Genomic DNA, 18,184 nt, shown 5'->3' with positions numbered 1-18,184 from the left:
AGTGTAACAGTAAAATAAACTCTTTTGGGGCTTGAAAGCTTCAGGTTCCAAATACATACATTTTTCCAAAATAAAACCGAAAAGCAGGTTACATTTTTGAGGCAATATTTAAATTGAATTCAAATGAATTCGCCAAATAGATTTTATCAAAGGGAAAAAAAGTTTCCATTGCTTCTGTTACTTGCAATTGCGTTAGATTTGCTTTGCGAGGCAGAGTCTAGTCATTAAAACACAACGCAGCACAACACAGTGTACAAAGCAATGCTCACACTCACTGGATGTTTTTTGTTTTTCGCACCATTCTGAGTAAACTCTATAAACTGCACCAACGATCATGCAGTATCACTGAAATTACACTTTTCATTCGTTTAGAGGAAGTGGCGTGTGCTAAGATTGCTTAAACAGATAGTCTAATCATTACGACCCAGCACAGCACAACACAGTATACAAAGCAATGCCAATAATGGCAAAAGGCATACCATAAAGCACAAAATAAGCATAAAAAATTATATTCATTTTGATTTATGGTCACAGCAGGACGAAGGGATACACAAAGATCTAGATCTAATTTATGAACCAGGCTTTAAATTAACGGTCAAATCTCTGAAACTGACAACTGCATATTTGTAAAACCCCACAGCTAACCCAATGACGGAATTTAGCGGGGGCCGAAGGGGGATTTGCGTGCTTCTCCTTCTGGCGTTGTTGGGAGAACATTAGTTGGGTTAATTATTATCCTCCGTACAAGAACAGAGCACAATTATGTTTAAGAATATACTGGGTCCGTTGCCATGGGTCGGATATAGATTGACCTGCCCCATATCCCGCTTATAGCTGGCCAGAAACGGATCAGTACAATTCTTAATATTCTCCGTTCTCAAACGGGGCCGTATTGTACGCTTAGTGGTTATTATAGTTTTACTCGTTTATCTGACTCCATTTAAAATATAATTTAGCAATTTGGGTTTGCAACTTACGCGGACCTCGGGAGTGATTACATTCGACATTCGACATTACAATCTCAGTTCGGTGGAGAACTCAGAGGCTGAGGGTCCAATCAACACAATACATGCAAACCTGCCATGATATTTGCGAGCCCAGGTCGGCGTAGCATTGTCTGGGCTCCTTCGAGCTAATTTGGCAGGAACCGGCGCTATAACGCCCATGGGTTCCCTTCGCACCAGATTACAAGAGCCTTGCGTCGCCCGACCCTTTAAGGGACAGAAATTGCTGGCCTCACAACTTAGAACTATCACAGGTGTACCGCCCCGCCGATCGGTCGGTCTTTTGGCCACCATTTCCCCCTGAGTATTTCAGTTGTAATTTAGGCTGAAAAGGTACAAGATGAATTAGAGTCATGGAGATCACGCAAGTTACAAGCAAAATAGTTTATTCGCAGACAGGTAGGTTATTAGCTTTAGAATATCACAATCAAGTATAAAATACACAAATTAAGAATAGAGATAGAGTAAATAATCATACCTAGCCTGCTTGGACTACACACAAACACAGAGTATAGAATATGCCGTATGGAAAGTCGAATACGATCTTCCTGATACTTACATACATACATACATACATACACAAGACATGTTGTGTGGGAAGTCGAATACGATCTTCCCAGATTGGTCTGTCTCCCTTGCTTTTATGCCAAATCATACGTTTGGAACCAGGCGGCAGTGCCATAAATCAACCTGGAGGGGTGGTCAAATCTGGAATTTAGACCCCCACCGTTGGGGGTTGTTGAGTAGGGAAAATGAGATGATTACCAGGAGAGGACGTGTAGGTTTTCCCTTGGGATACTGAAACTATAGTTTATTAAATTCCATTTGGTATGAAATGTATCTCATCCGATTCCTTGATTTTATCAGATCACATCCATACCAAACAGATTACCCTTATGTTTTATAATGTTGCAGTTATCATGAAACTTCCCTCCTGATTATCCATTTTACATGCAATTCCTGTTACCATTACATAAGACTTAATGCAATAATACAAGGACCACATGGGCAATGTTTTCAAGGTGTTACCGGGTCTATTTACTATCTTAATAGCAGTTTTGAATATTTAATCCAAGAGAGCAGTCACCGGTGTAATGACAGCAGTGCCCAAATGAGGGCACTGTGGCATTGTCCGGAGTCTTCCCCCTTGGAAGTGACCAGGTATGGGGTCACAGGGAGGTCACCAATGTTCGGGAGGATTCTTTTCCCATGACCCAACTGGCCTTGGACCACTCATACATCTTAACTCCCCAACAGGTAGTCTAAACAACATTGGAACCCCAGCTCACAGGCCCCTCACACATGGCAGCCCTTCCTGACCTTAACCACCATGCTACAGGCCGCCCCATCATATCTATGAATGCTGTAGTTGGGAGTTTTCATGATAACTGCATTATGCTGTAAATATGTTTTTGTGCCTCTCATGGTAATATACCTTTGGGATAAACCTGATTTGGGTGAATGAAAGGAAAGGAGACATCCCAGACTGTTTGGTTTCTTCTCCTTATCTCCGAAATCCAGGCCTTAGTTCTAAAAAGTGAGTCACCCATCTATAATTTACAGCCAGGCCCACCAGGCAGGGGGCTAAAACACATGGCTTCTACAGAGACAGCTTTTGCCCAGTTTTCCTGAATGGTTGTGATATCAAAGGTAGACTGTTACAAAAACTAGACCATTACACCAGTCGCACTGAACCAATCAGAATAACACCAAACATCACTATATTCTGACCTGGGATTATCATGAAACATCTTTATACCATATCCAGTACTCCTGTACTCAAATCCTGTAGGAATGTGAGAAAAGGGGGGCCTCCAGGGCCCAAGAAGGCGCCTCTAAGAATCCTTCTCTAGCTCTCCCCCTCAGGCATGTGTGCCAACGGTGGGGGCTAACAATGTATGCTCCAGGAGAGGGAAGTCAGCAAGCTGACCAGCGCATGAGACCAAATGTTACTTATGACTGGCTTACATATTTAAAAAAATTCTGTCCATGACAAATTACAAGAGTAAGTGGCAGTGGAGCTCAGACTTACATGCATGAAGAGAAGGATAACTTCATAGTATATTTCAGGACCCATTTGATGAGTGAAACTATTCTCTCCGCTTCTCTGAACCGTCTGCTGTCTTCTGTTCTTCTGTGGTGTCTGTAAAAAACGTAGGCTGCTTTGAGGCTGCTGGTGGCATGAAAGGCGGAAGAAGCCCTTTAGTTCCTGATAGTAGTACATTGATTATTTATTTATTCTATTCAGCCCAAATTTTCTATATCTGGACACAACCTTTAGCCAAGAAACATCCAAACACCATAAATGGACTAAAACCCTGACACCCTTTTAATCATGCTTCAGCATTTTTTTCCACGTGTACTAGACTAAATGTTTGTGGCTGTACAACTGATTCTATGTAAATTGTATCATATCTGACATGCTCTGTAGTTTGCCACATTCTGTTTACGATTTCTTTGGACACCGTTTTAATGATGTCTTAGAGTCACCAAAGGGACTTCTGTGATCGATTTAATGCTTTTATAAGGTAATTTAAGTGCTTAGTTTGTCAATAGGGAGGTAAGGCTGAATAGCATTTCCAGAATTCTGCTGAGTGCTATGCTAGCAGTATTCTTCAGAGAAGGCAACAACAATGATTTTATATAAGCAAATTAAGCAATAAATCATTCTCCAAGCACAGAATTACAAGGCTACAGATCATCTGCAAACTTATTGCTCAGCAGGTTTTCATAGCTTTTTAAAAATATTTGTGGCTATGAACATACATGATGCATACACACGTACAAAGATGTCGTTATCTATCTAGTGATGGCCAGTCTCACAGGACTGTTGCCATCGATGGGCCACTGATCACATGATTTGCGTTACTGTCACCTTCCTGTCAGCTTTGACCAGGCTGGCCCCACTGACCTCTCTCATTGACAAGACGTTTTTGGCCAAATAACTGCTGCTCACTGGATGTTTTTTGTTTTTTGCACCATTATAAACTCTAGAGACCGCACCAACAGATCACACTTTTAATCTGTGTAGAGGAAGTGGCGTGTGATGAGACTAACAGGCGATTAAGCGTAAACAGGCACACTGTGAAACCACAGACGGAAGAGTTAATCTAATTCTGTTTATGCAGCACTCTAGTGGGCTCTGTGGACAGAACTATCACATTAAATTAATGGCATTTGGCAGACGCTCTTATCCAGAGCAACGTACAGTTGATTAAACTAAGCAGGAGACAATCTTCTCCTGGAGCAATGCAGGGTTAAGGGCCTTGCTCAAGGGCCCAACGGCTGTGCAGATCGTATTGTGGCTTCCCAGTCATGTACCTTAACCACTACGCTACAAGCCGCCCCTTTGCAGTGATGCTTGGCTTGCTGGCCTTCTGACCCACTAATCAGAGCTGTGAAGGTATGTACCAGGAGAAAGAAAGCAAATACAGATGACTTTGTGAAATGTATACTTTAACCAATTATTTCAGTCTTTGAATACTTATCATGAGGAAATGCGTTCTGTTGTGAGTCGCAACAATCATTTTTGTCAAATCAAACATGGACAGACACAGAATTTGGAGTCAATTATTCTCAAAAACACAGTTTGAAATGAGCTGATCTTGCTGAAAATGTACAGTAAAAAGTTATTATAAATATTACAAGAAAGCCGAGATCCTCCTCTTCACAATCAAATAGAACCCAAAATGATGAAGCAGGTCACACCATACTTACACTCAGTGAGCACATTATTAGGTATTTATTAGACTTTCACTTCCATTTCAGTACTGTGTACTTCTATCGTTTCTGCAAGACAGCAAAAGAAACCACACAGGCAAACCTGAGGAACAAAGACATTTTCAGCCCTCTCTCTTGATTCTCTCACTGACATCAGTATTGCTTTTCTCCAAAGATGTGTTTTTATATGACAGCTCCACACTGGAGGATGTGCAAGAAAACTGCACTCTTGTTCAACATTTTTCTATTCTAATACATTCAAAAGTAGTTTAGGAAAAATAACATCTAACCATTACAATATACACTCAGGGAGCATTTTATTAGGTATTTATTAGACTTGTTTTTTTTACTTAATGGTCTTCTGCTGCTGTAGCCTATCCACTCAGAGGTTTGATGCGTTGTGTGTTCAGAGATGCTGTTCTGCATACTACTGTTGTAATGCGTTGTTATTAGCATTACCGTCACCTTCCTGTCAGCATTGACTAGTCTGACCCTTCTCCTCTGACCTCTCTCCTTAACACTGCATTTTGGCCCACAGAACTGCTGCTCACTAAATGTTTTGACTTTTCTGCACCTCTAGTGACTAGTGTGCATGAATTAATAAATTACATGAGATCAGCAGTTTCTGAGATACTACAACCACCATTTCATAAAAACATTTTCTTGGTTTTGTCTCTGGTTCTGCTTCACAGGTTTTTCTGGCATAATAGAGCTTTCAGGATCTAGTCTTGATTCTTGGGTGTTGGTTGCTTTTGGAGGCTGTGATTGGCCATCGTCAGACTGTGGACCTGAGTTGTGACAATTAAAGTCAAGGAAGCCATTATGCGGACAAGCAATGGAGTAGTTCAAGGACACCGATTTAGAATTTAGAGGAAAAAAAAACATTTCCCGAAAGTTGTCCTATTGAAAGGCACCGCGTTCCACTAGCTGAGCTACTTCGTCACTGCGAACCACCGCTCAAACATCTGTTGATGTTCCACAAAGAGGAAGCGAATATCTTGCCAAGAGAGACCATTCCTGCATGAGTGACCCTATGGATTACATTTACTTAAACATACTCAAATGTATTCTTCTTATTGAACACATATTGAACACTTTAATATGTATTTAGTTTTAACTCAAGGGTTATGTAAAGTATATATATCACATCCTACTATACAACATTTTCCCATATCTGACTTTTGTTGATTTCATATTTTTCCAAACAATTGTAGCTCCAATTAAAATGTGAGCAAAAGAAAAGTAAATTGTGTAAATAAAAAAAAGAAGTGTAAATGGTAAAAATATTTAGAAAAGTATATTAATTATAGAAAAAATTATAATTATATAGTATTACAATGAATTTGCAATCATTTGCTCAAAAAAAGAAATAAAAGAATCTGCTCAAGCATGCTTATTGAAAAAACCTTCTTTTTTTAAAATTCTTATAATTAAATTCTTAGCCCAAAGCACACAATACAATACAGCAAGAATATCAATGCAAAAATACATGAGATTATATCTTGATCAAGAACGTCTGATAATCACTGATATTAAATTGATCATGAACACAGATGCCAATTCATGTCAATTTAAACTGAACTCAGACAGTAATTCTAAGTCGGTCTGATGCAAAAAGAACCCCTAGTTATGCAGGCTTCCCAAGTTGCAGTGGCAGTAATGGTGTTGTCCTGGAACAGTCCCTGGCTGTCATATACGCGGAGGATAACAGTGTAGTCATTCTCTTCCAAATAGGTTCTCAGTCCAAGTATTATGCCCGTCTCTGGAACAAATAAATGAAAGTTTACAATACACAGAATACATCTGGGGTTGAGATAAAAGCTGAAATCACATTCAACTTTTTATTTCCTGGCATTTACACCTAGACGTGTTAAACTACTTAGAACCTAGCAACTTTGGTATCAGACCACCCTATTTGTAGGTGAGCAAAAATATCAGAACAGAGAGTATTTAAGTAAATGAAAGTAAATAACACTTAATATTTGGTAGAATATTCCTTGTTTGCAATAACTGCACTAAGCCTGAGACCAATTGACATCACCAAACTTTTGCTTTCTTCTTTTGTGATGCCTTCCCAGGCTTCTACTGCATCTTCTTTCAGTTGTTTCTTCCTTAAATCTCCTCTTCATGAGGTGAAATACATGCTCAATTGGGTTAAAGTCTAGTGATCATCAATGAAGAGCCCACTCCTGAAGCACCCATGCAAACTCAAGTCATGACACTTCCTCCACTGTGCTTCACAGATGAGCTTGTATGTTTTAGATCATGAGCAGATCCCTTTCTCCACACTTTGGCCTTTCCATTACTTTGGTAGGTTAATCATGGTCTCATCAGTCCATAAAACTTTGTTCCTGAACATTTTTGTGGCTCATCTCTGTACTTCTTTCCAAATTCTTACTACTGATGAGTGGTTTGCATCTTGTGGTATAGCCTCTATATTGTTGCTCTCAACGTCTTCTTCAAACACAGCTCTCACAATCTTTCAGTCATGAACTGCTGGTGTTTCCCTTACAGTACAATCTCACGAGTGGAGAGGAGGTAGGGAGCAGGCCCAGGACTTGCAGAACACCTGACGGACTTCGTGGTAGACGAGCGGGATGGGGGACAGGTCAGGAGGGGTCTCAGGAATAGCAGGACTGGTGACAGTTGGGGCTCCAGCCGGTTATGGTTCCCTGGACCCAGTCCACTCGGAGGTTGTGCTGGAGAAGCCAGGGTTTGCCCAAAATCACAGGAATGAGGGGTGATTTCATTACGTAGAAAGAGATCTCCTCCTGGTGATTCCCGGAGATCAGAAGTCTGGCAGGAGTGGTTACAGTGTTGGCTTCGGCCAGGGGTCGCACTGTACTCGGCTGTACTTTTAAAATCAGTGAATACTGGGACAGGAACGAGCTGCAGGATCGGGGATCTCCATCATAGTGTTCAGGTGGGGGCAGACGGGGCTCTGGATGGGAACCGACAGAGGTTGAGGAACTTGAGCGCCGGCCAGAGAGTTAGCCAATGTGGCCATCTGGTGCTGAAGGTGGGCCAAGTCCTGGTTCAGGGAATGAAGCTCGGTGTCACGCACTCCAAGTCGTTGTCCCTGCCGTCTCAGCGTCTCCTGGGTCGGGGTTGGGCTTGCTGGGTTCATGTTTGGCCAGATCAACGAACCCAATAGTGAGACCATAAAAGCTCAAGTTAACGTCTTTAAGTTTATCGTAGATCATACAGGCAGGGGTCGAGAATCAGCAAACAGGAATGGTACAGGACAGGCAGTTCGTAATCGATAGTCCAGGCAAAAGTTTGGTATCCAGGCAAACGGTAACAACACAGGTAATCCAGAGAATGGTCACGGTCACAGGCAGAAAACAAACAGGTAGTCCAAACAGGCGAAGAAACAAAATCAGAAACCAAAAGCACTAACCAATAAACCAAAGGGAGTCCAAAGACAAAGAGTCGAATCAAAACACAAGGGTAACAATTAACAAAAACGCGAAGAACTTAGACAAAACAGATAACAGAAAACACAGAACCTGACAGATGGCGCTAAAGCTAAATCTGGTAAACAGGCTTGCTTACTTGTGCCATTCATGCGAGCGGTCCAGTTGTTCGCGCTCCTTCCCTGTAGATCCACCCGGAAAGGGGAGGTGAATCCAGGCCCGTCTCGGTCGGTTACGGACAGAGTCACAGTTTGAGATTCTTGGTTACAGATCGTGATCGCCCTCTCATTGATTGTGGGAGCGTTGTCATTTACATCTTCCAGCTCGATCAGCAGAGTCCCGGTTCCCGTTGCAGGGACATCACCTATGAAAAAAAGAGGCAGGTCTTAGTTCACAGTACTGAATGGATACAAGGAAGCATCAATGGTCAACTATATATATATATATATATATATATATATATATATATATATATATATATATATATATTTCTAAATATATATATATACCATGTAGGTTTGGATTTTTTTTCTCCCTTAATAATAAAAACCTTCATTTAAAAACTGCATTTTGTGTTTACTTGTGTTGTCTTTGAATAATATTTAAATTTGTTTGATGATCTGAAACATTTAATTGTGACAAACATGCAAAAAAATAAGAAATCAGGAAGGGGGCAAACACTTTTTCACACCACTGTATATATATATATATACCATCATCAATGGCCAGGATGAGGGCCCGGTATCTGCCCCCTTTGACAAAGGGAGATTCTCTATCCATGAGGCTCCTCACTTTGATAAGTCCAGTCTCTTTATTGACGTTCAGCCATCCAGCCGGATCATCGCCCGATTTATACCTACAGGGGAGAAAAATACTCAATTGCTTGTTTCTGTTCTTTCTCAACCACTAGTTTGTAGACTTTCATATAATACACCACTGGCTGCAGTGGATTTACACAAAGTGCAATAACTCTCCATGCAAGACCCTATACAGCTTTTAGGTAAACTAAGCATTAGCTACACTTTAGTGGTAAGCGCACACAGCTTGTGGTTGCTGTGAGAAAATAATCAGCTGGCTGGCAGGCGGTGTGTACATTACAGTTATGATAACAGCTGAAGCTTTTATCCAAAGTGACTTACAGTTGATTAGCCTAAGCGAGCAATGCGGGCTAAGGAAGGTACAGAAATACTAGTGAACCTGATTCAGGTTATTCCGTGTGAACGCTGCTGTGCTAAATGTTGCATTCCCAGAAATATTTTCTTACCATACTTTCTGATTTTTTGCCATGTCAGGGTCAGTTGCTGTATATGCAATTATGTCAGCACCAACTTCTAGGTTCTCTGGTTTAATGACCACCTTCTCAACTGGATTAAACACTGGAGCCTCGTTCACATCCTCCACGTTCACAATAACTGTGGCAGTGGAGGTTGGCAGATTGGTGACAAACGGGGCATCATTCTCCACGGTGACCAACAAGGTGTACTTTGCGTTCTTCTCAAAATCAAGGCCCTGATTGGGGACAGAAAATATACAATTAATAATGTATAAATTATTTAAAATTTGCAACAGTCTGACAAAAGCTTGGTGCTGAAGCAGATTAACTATTTTGTGGATCAAAGATCCTTTGAGATGTTTGGTCTCCAGAGCATGGATATTCACCTTGACTGTAGTAATAATGCCCTCCAGCTTGCTGGGTCCAGTGGTAACATTGAAGAACCCTCCATTGTCTCCTTCAATAATCTTGTATTTAGTTGACCAGGCTGGTGTGTGAGGTTCATCCCCATTAGTCACTGGCATTTTCACCACTAGGGCACCCACTTCATTCTCAGGCACAGTCACTGTGTACTATGGAAGAGAAAGTTTACAGAATGTGTGTTACACAAAGTAGAAGACACAATTCAACTTAAAGGATGCTTCTTTAACATTAACAGAAACTGCACAGCCCACCACACTATGGATAGGAAAGACTTGAATAGCACACTTCACATAACTGAAAAGTCCCACTTAAAGTTCACTTACTGAATTTTGGACAAACTGAGGAGCGTTGTCGTTGCTGTCGGTTACTGTGATGCTTGCTTTGCAGGTGGTTGAGAGGCCATACCCCTCCATATCAGCAGCGCTAATTACCAATGTATATTGAGGAAAGTTCTGCAAAAGGAAAAGCAAAATGGTTCTCTCACTGGATTCGCTTTTTTACATTTTCTTAAAATCATTGTCGTTTTTTCAAATATATCCTGTTATAAGTGGATCGCATACCTCTCTGTCCAGCCCCTCTGACTTCAGTTGGATCCCTCCAGTTATAGGGTTAATAAAGAACATATTTGGTGATGGACTATCTGGGTCTTGGCTCACAATTCTGTATCTAATGTCAGAATTAGCTGAACCAGGTTCATCTAGATCAACAGCGGTCACCTTCATAAATTCAAAACCTTAAGAGGGAAAATGAATGAACGCAAATTAATGTCAGCATGAGCAATTCAACAAAAATGTATCTAATTCAACAGAACAACACCACCATGGCCGTTTGTGATAATGGGTCTTGGGCAGTCAACCCAGCTAGTGAATATTGCTACTGCTGTCAAAGGCTATGCTTCTGTTGTACCATACTGACATTTGCCCTGAGATGAGCCTACCTGCTTTGGATCCTTCAGCTAACTCGCCAAAAAAGGTTTCATCAGTGAATTTGGGTATCTCATCGTTCTGATCGATCACAGAGATGATAAATTCCATGGGATCCTCGGCCGCAGTAGTTGGACCCACTGCTTTAGCGTGAACAAAGAGCTAGAGAGGGGGAAGAGGGTACCAAGGAGAGAGAAAAAGATTAAAAATCGAGGGTATTAAACAAAAAAACGAAACATAAAATGACATTTGAAGACAGACGATACAACAGTTTTACAGACACGTGTGTAGTGCAGAAATGTACCCTTGATTCTATCATTGATCATTGACCAATAGCTGCTAAAAACCCTGATCAAAGAAGTGATTGACTGACACAAGCATGTGATCCCCAGCCATCCTGAATAGATGGACTACACTGGCCTGAAGTTGCAGCTGGGACTCAACCAAACACAAAAAATGCTTTTATGTTCCTGGGGAAAAAAAGCAAAACAACAACTCACTTTATATTTATCTTGCCTCTCTCGGTCCAAAGGCTGTGTGACACTGAGCCAGCCAGAGTCTCGGTCAATTTTGAACAGCTGAACAGGGGGCTGATCTGCCCCAGGCCCAGTGATTTTGTAATGCATCGGCACTTCCTTATCCCTGCTGGATCTGATCTGTGAACACAAAAACAACCAGGCGTCGGTCAGTAAAACCTGACTGAGTTGTAACCAAACTGAAATGGGCAAGCCAAAGCGCCGGGCACCTACCTGCACCATCTGTTTGGGGAAGGGGCCTCTGTCGTTCTCTGGGAAGTTGATGGGGGGAATGACCCAGTCCCTCTTCTGCCTCTTCAGCCCTTTGGAAGAGCGTGGAAACATCAGCACTGGAAGAGCTGCAGAGTGCTGAGGCTGAGGAAGTATTGCAATCAAATTAATACCAATATCAGCTCATCATAACAGCACCTAAAAGAGTGCGTGTGTGCGTACATGCCTGTGCATGTACGTGTGTGTGTGTGCGTGTGCGTGTGCGTGTGTGTGTGTGTGTGTGTGTGTGTGTGCACAGGAGTGATCCTGACCTGCACAGGAGTGATGCTGCCCACCTTGTGTTGATGGTCATGCTGACTGTCTCCTGTGTCTGTGGACATCTTCTTTGGGCCATCTGAGAATTTGGGTCCAAGTTTTACATTTGTCTCTATAAAAATAAAAAAAAGAGTAGTATTTAACATTAGTTTAGTACTTGGATTTAAAATGAAAGACACAATATAGGATTATAAATAGGATCTGCATGCTACCGCCATCTGCTGGTTTTTGGCGGCTATTTGTGCCTCACAAGTTAAGCCTATTTTGTGAAAATTAATTTCACTCAGGCGGCACGGATGGTGCAGTGGGTAGCACTGCTGCCTCACAGCAAGGAGGTCCTGGGTTCGAATCCCTGTCAGCCAGGGCCTCTCTGTGAGGAGTTTTCATGTTCTCCCTGTGTTTGCGTGGGTTTCCTCCGGGTACTCCGGTTTCCTCCCACAGTCATGCAGGTTAGGCTGATTGGAGAGTCTAAATTGCCCATAGGTATGAGTGTGTGAGTGAATGGTGTGTGTGCCCTGCGATGGACTGGCAACCTGTCTAGGTTGTATTCCTGCCTTTCGGCCAATGTATGCTGGGATAGGCTCCAGCCCCCCTGCAACCCTGTTCAGGATAAGCGGGTTAAGATAATGGATGGATGGATGGAGTGAGACAGGCAGCAGCTGTGACATTATTGACAGAACTGATGCTTTACCAGACACAGCAACAGGCAGTTGCTTTATTTTATTAGACTAATTTGTGATGCCTTTAGTTAATTTACAGCTTACATACCTTTATTGAGAAGTTGGGTTGTGTCCGTGCTAATGGATGTGTTGCTCGGTTGCCATGGTACAGTCTCTGCTGGTATACCTGTAGCCCAGCCCTGAGGTGTGAGGTAATAGGTTTAGTTTTTTTCACAACACAACGGAATTACAGCGGAATTACTTTGCCGAACAGAAATTGTGGTTGGCAAAACACAGCAAAACCTTTGTGTGTCACTTAAGTTTTATGAAGTATTTTCTAACATAGACAAAAGTAGCAAAGATGCCCAGTAACTTACTAAAATATATAGAAATTTGGAAGGTTTAGAGTGGAAAACCATTCCACTTCACTATCTATAAAAAGATTTTGAAGTGACATAGTAGCATACTATATATGGTAAACTGAACCCTTCGTGAGCACTTTATTAGGTAGACTTGTTAAGTGAATTTTAATCATCCAATCATGTGGCAGCAACAAAATGCATAAAAGCATGCGGACATGGTCAAGAGGTTCAGCTGTTTTTCAGACCAAATGTCATCTTTGGTGAAATTTCAAAATTTTAACAATATGTTAAATTGGCTTGGCATTTCTGTCTGTAATTATAGCTTCTTGTACAAGCCTTTAATGTGTTATTCTGAATAGTCATTGCCAACAACTTTGATTATGAACCTTTAATACAATCCATTGCTTCTGTTACTTGCAATTGCGTTAGATTTTCTTTGCGAGGCAGAGTCTAATCATTAAAACACAACGCGGCACAACACAGTTGCTTTTTGTTTTTCGCACCATTCTGAGTAAACTCTATAGACTGCACCAACGATCATGCAATACCACTGAAATCACACTTTTCATTCGTTTTGAGGAAGTGGCATGTGCTAAGATTGCTTAAACAGATGCACTGTGAAACCACAGATGGTCTAGGTAGTCTAGTCATTACGACACAGCACACCACAACACAGTATACAAGCAATGCCAATAATGGTAAAAGGCATACAACAAAGCACAAAATAAGCATAAGAAATTATATTCATTTTGATTTGTGGTCACAGCAGGACAAAGGGGTACACAAAGATCTAGATCTAATTCATGAACCAGGCTTTAAATTAACGGTCAAATGTCTGAAACTGACAACTGCATATTTAAAAAAATTGTGTCCATGACAAATTACAACAGAGTAAGTGGCAGTGGAGCTCAGACTTACATGCATGAAGAGAAGGATAACTTCATAGTATATTTCAGGACCCATTTGATGAGTGAAACTATTCTCTCCGCTTCTCTGAACCGTCTGCTGTCTTCTGTTCTTCTGTGGTGTCTGTAAAAAAATGTAGCTATTGAGGCAGCTGGTGGCCTGAAAGGCGGAAGAAGCCCTTTAGTTCCTGATAGTAAATAGTAAATGGCAGGCATTTATATAGCGCCTTTATCCAAAGCGCTGTACAACTGATGCTTCTCCATTCACCCATTCATACACACACTCACACATCGACGGCGATTGGCTGCCATGCAAGGCCCCGACCAGCTCGTCAGGAGCATTTGGGGGTTAGGTGTCTTGCTCAGGGACACTTCGACACAGCCCGGGCGGGGGATCAAACCGGCAACCCTCCGACTGCCAGACGACTGCTCTTACTGCCTGAGCCATGTAGTAGTACATTTATAATGTATTTATTCTATTCAGCCCAAATTTCGAATATCTGGACACAACCTTTAGCCAAGAAACATCCAAACACCATAAATGGACTAAAACCCTGACACCCTTTTAATCATGCTTCAGCATATTTTTCCACGTGTACTAGACTAAATGTTCGTGGCTGTACAACTGATTCTATGTAAATTGTATCATATCTGACATGCTCTGTAGTTTGCCACGTAGTGTTTACGATTTCTTTGGACACCGTTTTAATGATGCCTTAGAGTCACCAAAGGCACATCTGTGATTGATTTAATGCTTTTATCAGGTCATTTAAGTGCTTAGTTTGTCAATAGGGAAGTAAGGTGGGGGCGACATGGCTCAGGCAGTAAGAGCAGTCATCTGGTAGTCGGAGGGTTGCCGGGTCGATCCCCTGCCTGGGCTGTGTCGAAGTATCCCTGAGCAAGACACCTAACCCCCAAAATGCTCCTGACGAGCTGGTCGGGGCCTTGCATGGCAGCCAATCACTGTGAGTGTGTGTATGAATGGGTGAATGAGAAGCATTAATTGTACAGCACTTTGGATAAAGGGGCTATATAAATGCCAACCATTTACCATTTAAGGCTGAATAGCATTTCCAGTATACTGCTAAGTGCTATGCTAGCGGTATTCTTCAGAGAAGGCAACAACAATGATTTCATATCAGCAAATTAAGCAATAAATCATTCTACAAGCACAGAATTACAAGGCTACAGATCATCCGCAAACTTATCGCTCAGCAGGTTTTCATAGCTTTTTAAAAATATTTGTAGTTATGAACATACATGATGCATACACACGTACAAAGATGTCGTTATCTATCTAGGGATGGCCAGTCTCACAGGACTGTTGCCATCGATGGGCCACTGATCACACGATTTGCGTTACTGTCACCTTCCTGTCAGCTTTGACCAGGCTGGCCCCACTGACCTCTCTCATTGACAAGACGTTTTTGGTCAAATAACTGCTGCTCACTGGATGTTTTTTGTTTTTTGCACCATTCTAAACTCTAGAGACCGCACCAACAGATCACACTTTTAATCTGTGTAGAGGAAGTGGCGTGTGATGAGATTAACAGGCGATTAAGCTTAAACAGGTGCACTGTGAAACCACAGACAGAAGAGTTAATCTAATTCTGTTTATGCAGCACTCTAGTGGGCTCTGTGGACAGAACTATCACATTAAATTAATGGCATTTGGCAGACGCTCTTATCCAGAGCAACGTACAGTTGATTAAACTAAGCAGGAGACGATCTTCTCCTGGAGCATTGCAGGGTTAAGGGCCTTGCTCAAGGGCCCAACGGCTGTGCAGATCGTATTGTGGCTTCCCAGTCATGTACCTTAACCACTACAAGCCGCCCCTTTGCAGTGATGCTTGGCTTGCTGGCCTTCTGACCCACTAATCAGAGCTGTGAAGGTATGTACCAGGAGAAAGCAAATACAGACGACATTGTGAAATGTATACTTTAACCAATCAAGTCAGTCTTTGGATACTTATCATGAGGAAATGCGTTCTGTTGTGAGTCGCAACAATCATTTTTGTCAAATCAAACATGGACAGACACAGACTTTGGAGTCAATTATTCTCAAAAACACAGTTTGAAATGAGCTGATCTTACTGAAAATGTACAGTAAAAAGTTATTAGAAATATTACAAGAAAGCCGAGATCCTCCTCTTCACAATCGAATAGAACCCAAAATGATGGAGCAGGTCACACCTACTTATACTCAGTGAGCACTTTATTAGGTATTTATTAGATTTTCACATCCATAGCAGTACTGTGTACTTCTATCGATTCTGCAAGACAGCAAAAGAAACCACACAGGCAAACCTGAGGAACAAAGACATTTTCAGCCATCTCTCTTGATTCTCTCACTGACATCAGTATTGCTTTTCTCCAAAGATGTGTTTTTATATGACAGCTCCACACTGGAAGATGTGCAAGAAAACTGCACTCTTGTTCAACATTTTTCTATTCTAATACATTCAAAAGTAGTTTAGGAAAAATAACATCTAACCATTACAATATACACTCAGGGAGCATTTTATTAGGTATTTATTAGACTTGTTTTTTTGACTTATTGGTCTTCTGCTGCTGTAGCCTATCCACTCAGAGGTTTGATGTGTTGTGTGTTCAGAGATGCTCTTCTGCATACTACTGTTGTAATGCGTTGTTATTTGTGTTACTGTCACCTTCCTGTCAGCTTTGACCAGGCTGGCCCTTATCCACTGACCTCTCTCATTGACAAGGCGTTTTTGCCCAAATAACTGCTGCTCACTGGATGTTTTTTGTTTTTTGCACCATTCTAAACTCTAGAGACCAACAGATCACACTTTTAATCTGTGTAGAGGAAGTGGCGTGTGATGAGACTAACAGGCGATTAAGCGTAAACAGGCACACTGTGAAACCACAGACGGAAGAGTTAATCTAATTCTGTTTATGCAGCACTCTAGTGGGCTCTGTGGACAGAACTATCACATTAAATTAATGGCATTTTGCAGACGCTCTTATCCAGAGCAACGTACAGTTGATTAAACTAAGCAGGAGACAATCTTCTCCTGGAGCATTGCAGGGTTAAGGGCCTTGCTCAAGGGCCCAACGGCTGAGCAGATTGTATTGTGGCTTCCCAGTCATGTACCTTAACCACTACGCTACAAGCCGCCCCTTTGCAGTGATGCTTGGCTTGCTGGCCTTCTGACCCACTAATCAGAGCTGTGAAGGTATGTACCAGGAGAAAGCAAATACAGATGACATTGTGAAGTGTATACTTTAATCAATTATGTCAGTCTTTGAATACTTATCATGAGGAAATGCGTTCTGTTGTGAGTCGCAACAATCATTTTTGTCAAATCAAACATGGACAGACACAGACTTTGGAGTCAATTATTCTCAAAAACACAGTTTGAAATAAGCATATCTTGCTGAAAATGTACAGTAAAAAGTTTATAAATATTACAAGAAAGCCGAGATCCTCCTCTTCACAATCGAATAGAACCCAAAATGATGAAGCAGGTCACACCATACTTACACTCAGTGAGCACTTTATTCAGTATTTATTAGATTTTCACATCCATAGCAGTACTGTGTACTTCTATCGATTCTGCAAGACAGCAAAAGAAACCACACAGGCAAACCTGAGGAACAAAGATATTTTCAGCCATCTCTCTTGATTCTCTCACTGACATCAGTATTGCTTTTCTCCAAAGATGTGTTTTTATATGACAGCTCCACACTGGAGGATGTGCAAGAAAACTGCACTCTTGTTCAACATTTTTCTATTCTAATACATTCAAAAGTAGTTTAGGAAAAATAACATCTAACCATTACAATATACACTCAGGGAGCATTTTATTAGGTATTTATTAGACTTGTTTTTTTGACTTATTGGTCTTCTGCTGCTGTAGCCTATCCACTCAGAGGTTTGATGCGTTGTGTGTTCAGAGATGCTCTTCTGCATACTACTGTTGTAATGCGTTGTTATTTGTGTTACTGTCACCTTCCTGTCAGCTTTGACCAGGCTGGCCCTTATCCACTGACCTCTCTCATTGACAAGGCGTTTTTGCCCACAGAACTGCTGCTCACTGGATGTTTTGACTTTTCTGCACCTCTAGTGACTAGTGTGCATGAATGAATGAATTACAGGAGATCAGCAGTTTCTGAGATACTACAACCACCATTTCATAAAAACATTTTCTTGGTTTTGTCTCTGGTTCTGCTTCACAGGTTTTTCTGCCATAATAGAGCTTTCAGGATCTAGTCTTGATTCTTGGGTTTTGGTTGCCTTTGGAGGCTGTGATTGGCCATCGTCAGACTGTGGACCTGAGTTGTGACAATTAAAGTCAAGGAAGCCATTATGCGGACAAGCAATGGAGTAGTTCAAGGACACCGATTTAGAATTTAGAAAAAAAAATACATTTCCCGAAAGCTGTCCTATTGAAAGGCACCGCGTTCCACTAGCTGA

At 41.5% G+C, this 18,184-nt stretch overlaps 1 protein-coding gene across 1 annotated transcript; it reads right to left on the bottom strand.

The window, feature by feature from the left end:
* Positions 1-5,956: 5,956 nt before the first annotated feature.
* LOC133130510 (B-cadherin-like) lies at positions 5,957-11,885 on the bottom strand. The gene is made up of 11 exons (XM_061245152.1): positions 11,817-11,885; positions 11,509-11,649; positions 11,260-11,415; positions 10,774-10,921; positions 10,397-10,569; positions 10,160-10,288; positions 9,800-9,985; positions 9,405-9,649; positions 8,854-8,996; positions 8,280-8,504; positions 5,957-6,486 (listed from the first exon to the last, which is right to left on the bottom strand). Exons 1-11 carry the CDS (start codon positions 11,883-11,885, stop codon positions 6,320-6,322), a joined length of 1,782 nt encoding a protein of 593 aa, XP_061101136.1. The 3' UTR covers positions 5,957-6,319.
* Positions 11,886-18,184: the final 6,299 nt, after the last annotated feature.

This window comes from Conger conger, chromosome 6, assembly GCF_963514075.1.
Source record: "Conger conger chromosome 6, fConCon1.1, whole genome shotgun sequence".
In the NCBI taxonomy this organism is placed as follows: Eukaryota; Metazoa; Chordata; class Actinopteri; order Anguilliformes; family Congridae; genus Conger; species Conger conger.
This window is presented reverse-complemented; position numbering and strand designations above follow the sequence as displayed.

Coding starts and splice junctions, on each gene's coding strand:
- LOC133130510 (XM_061245152.1), bottom strand. CDS start 11,885: ATGTCCACAGACACAGGAGACAGTCAGCATGACCATCAACACAAGGTG. Junction 10,289..10,396: donor CAGAGGGGCTGGACAGAGAG/GTATGCGATCCA, acceptor TTCCTTTTGCAG/AACTTTCCTCAATATACATT. Junction 8,505..8,853: donor CATCCTGGCCATTGATGATG/GTATATATATAT, acceptor TTTTTTTCATAG/GTGATGTCCCTGCAACGGGA.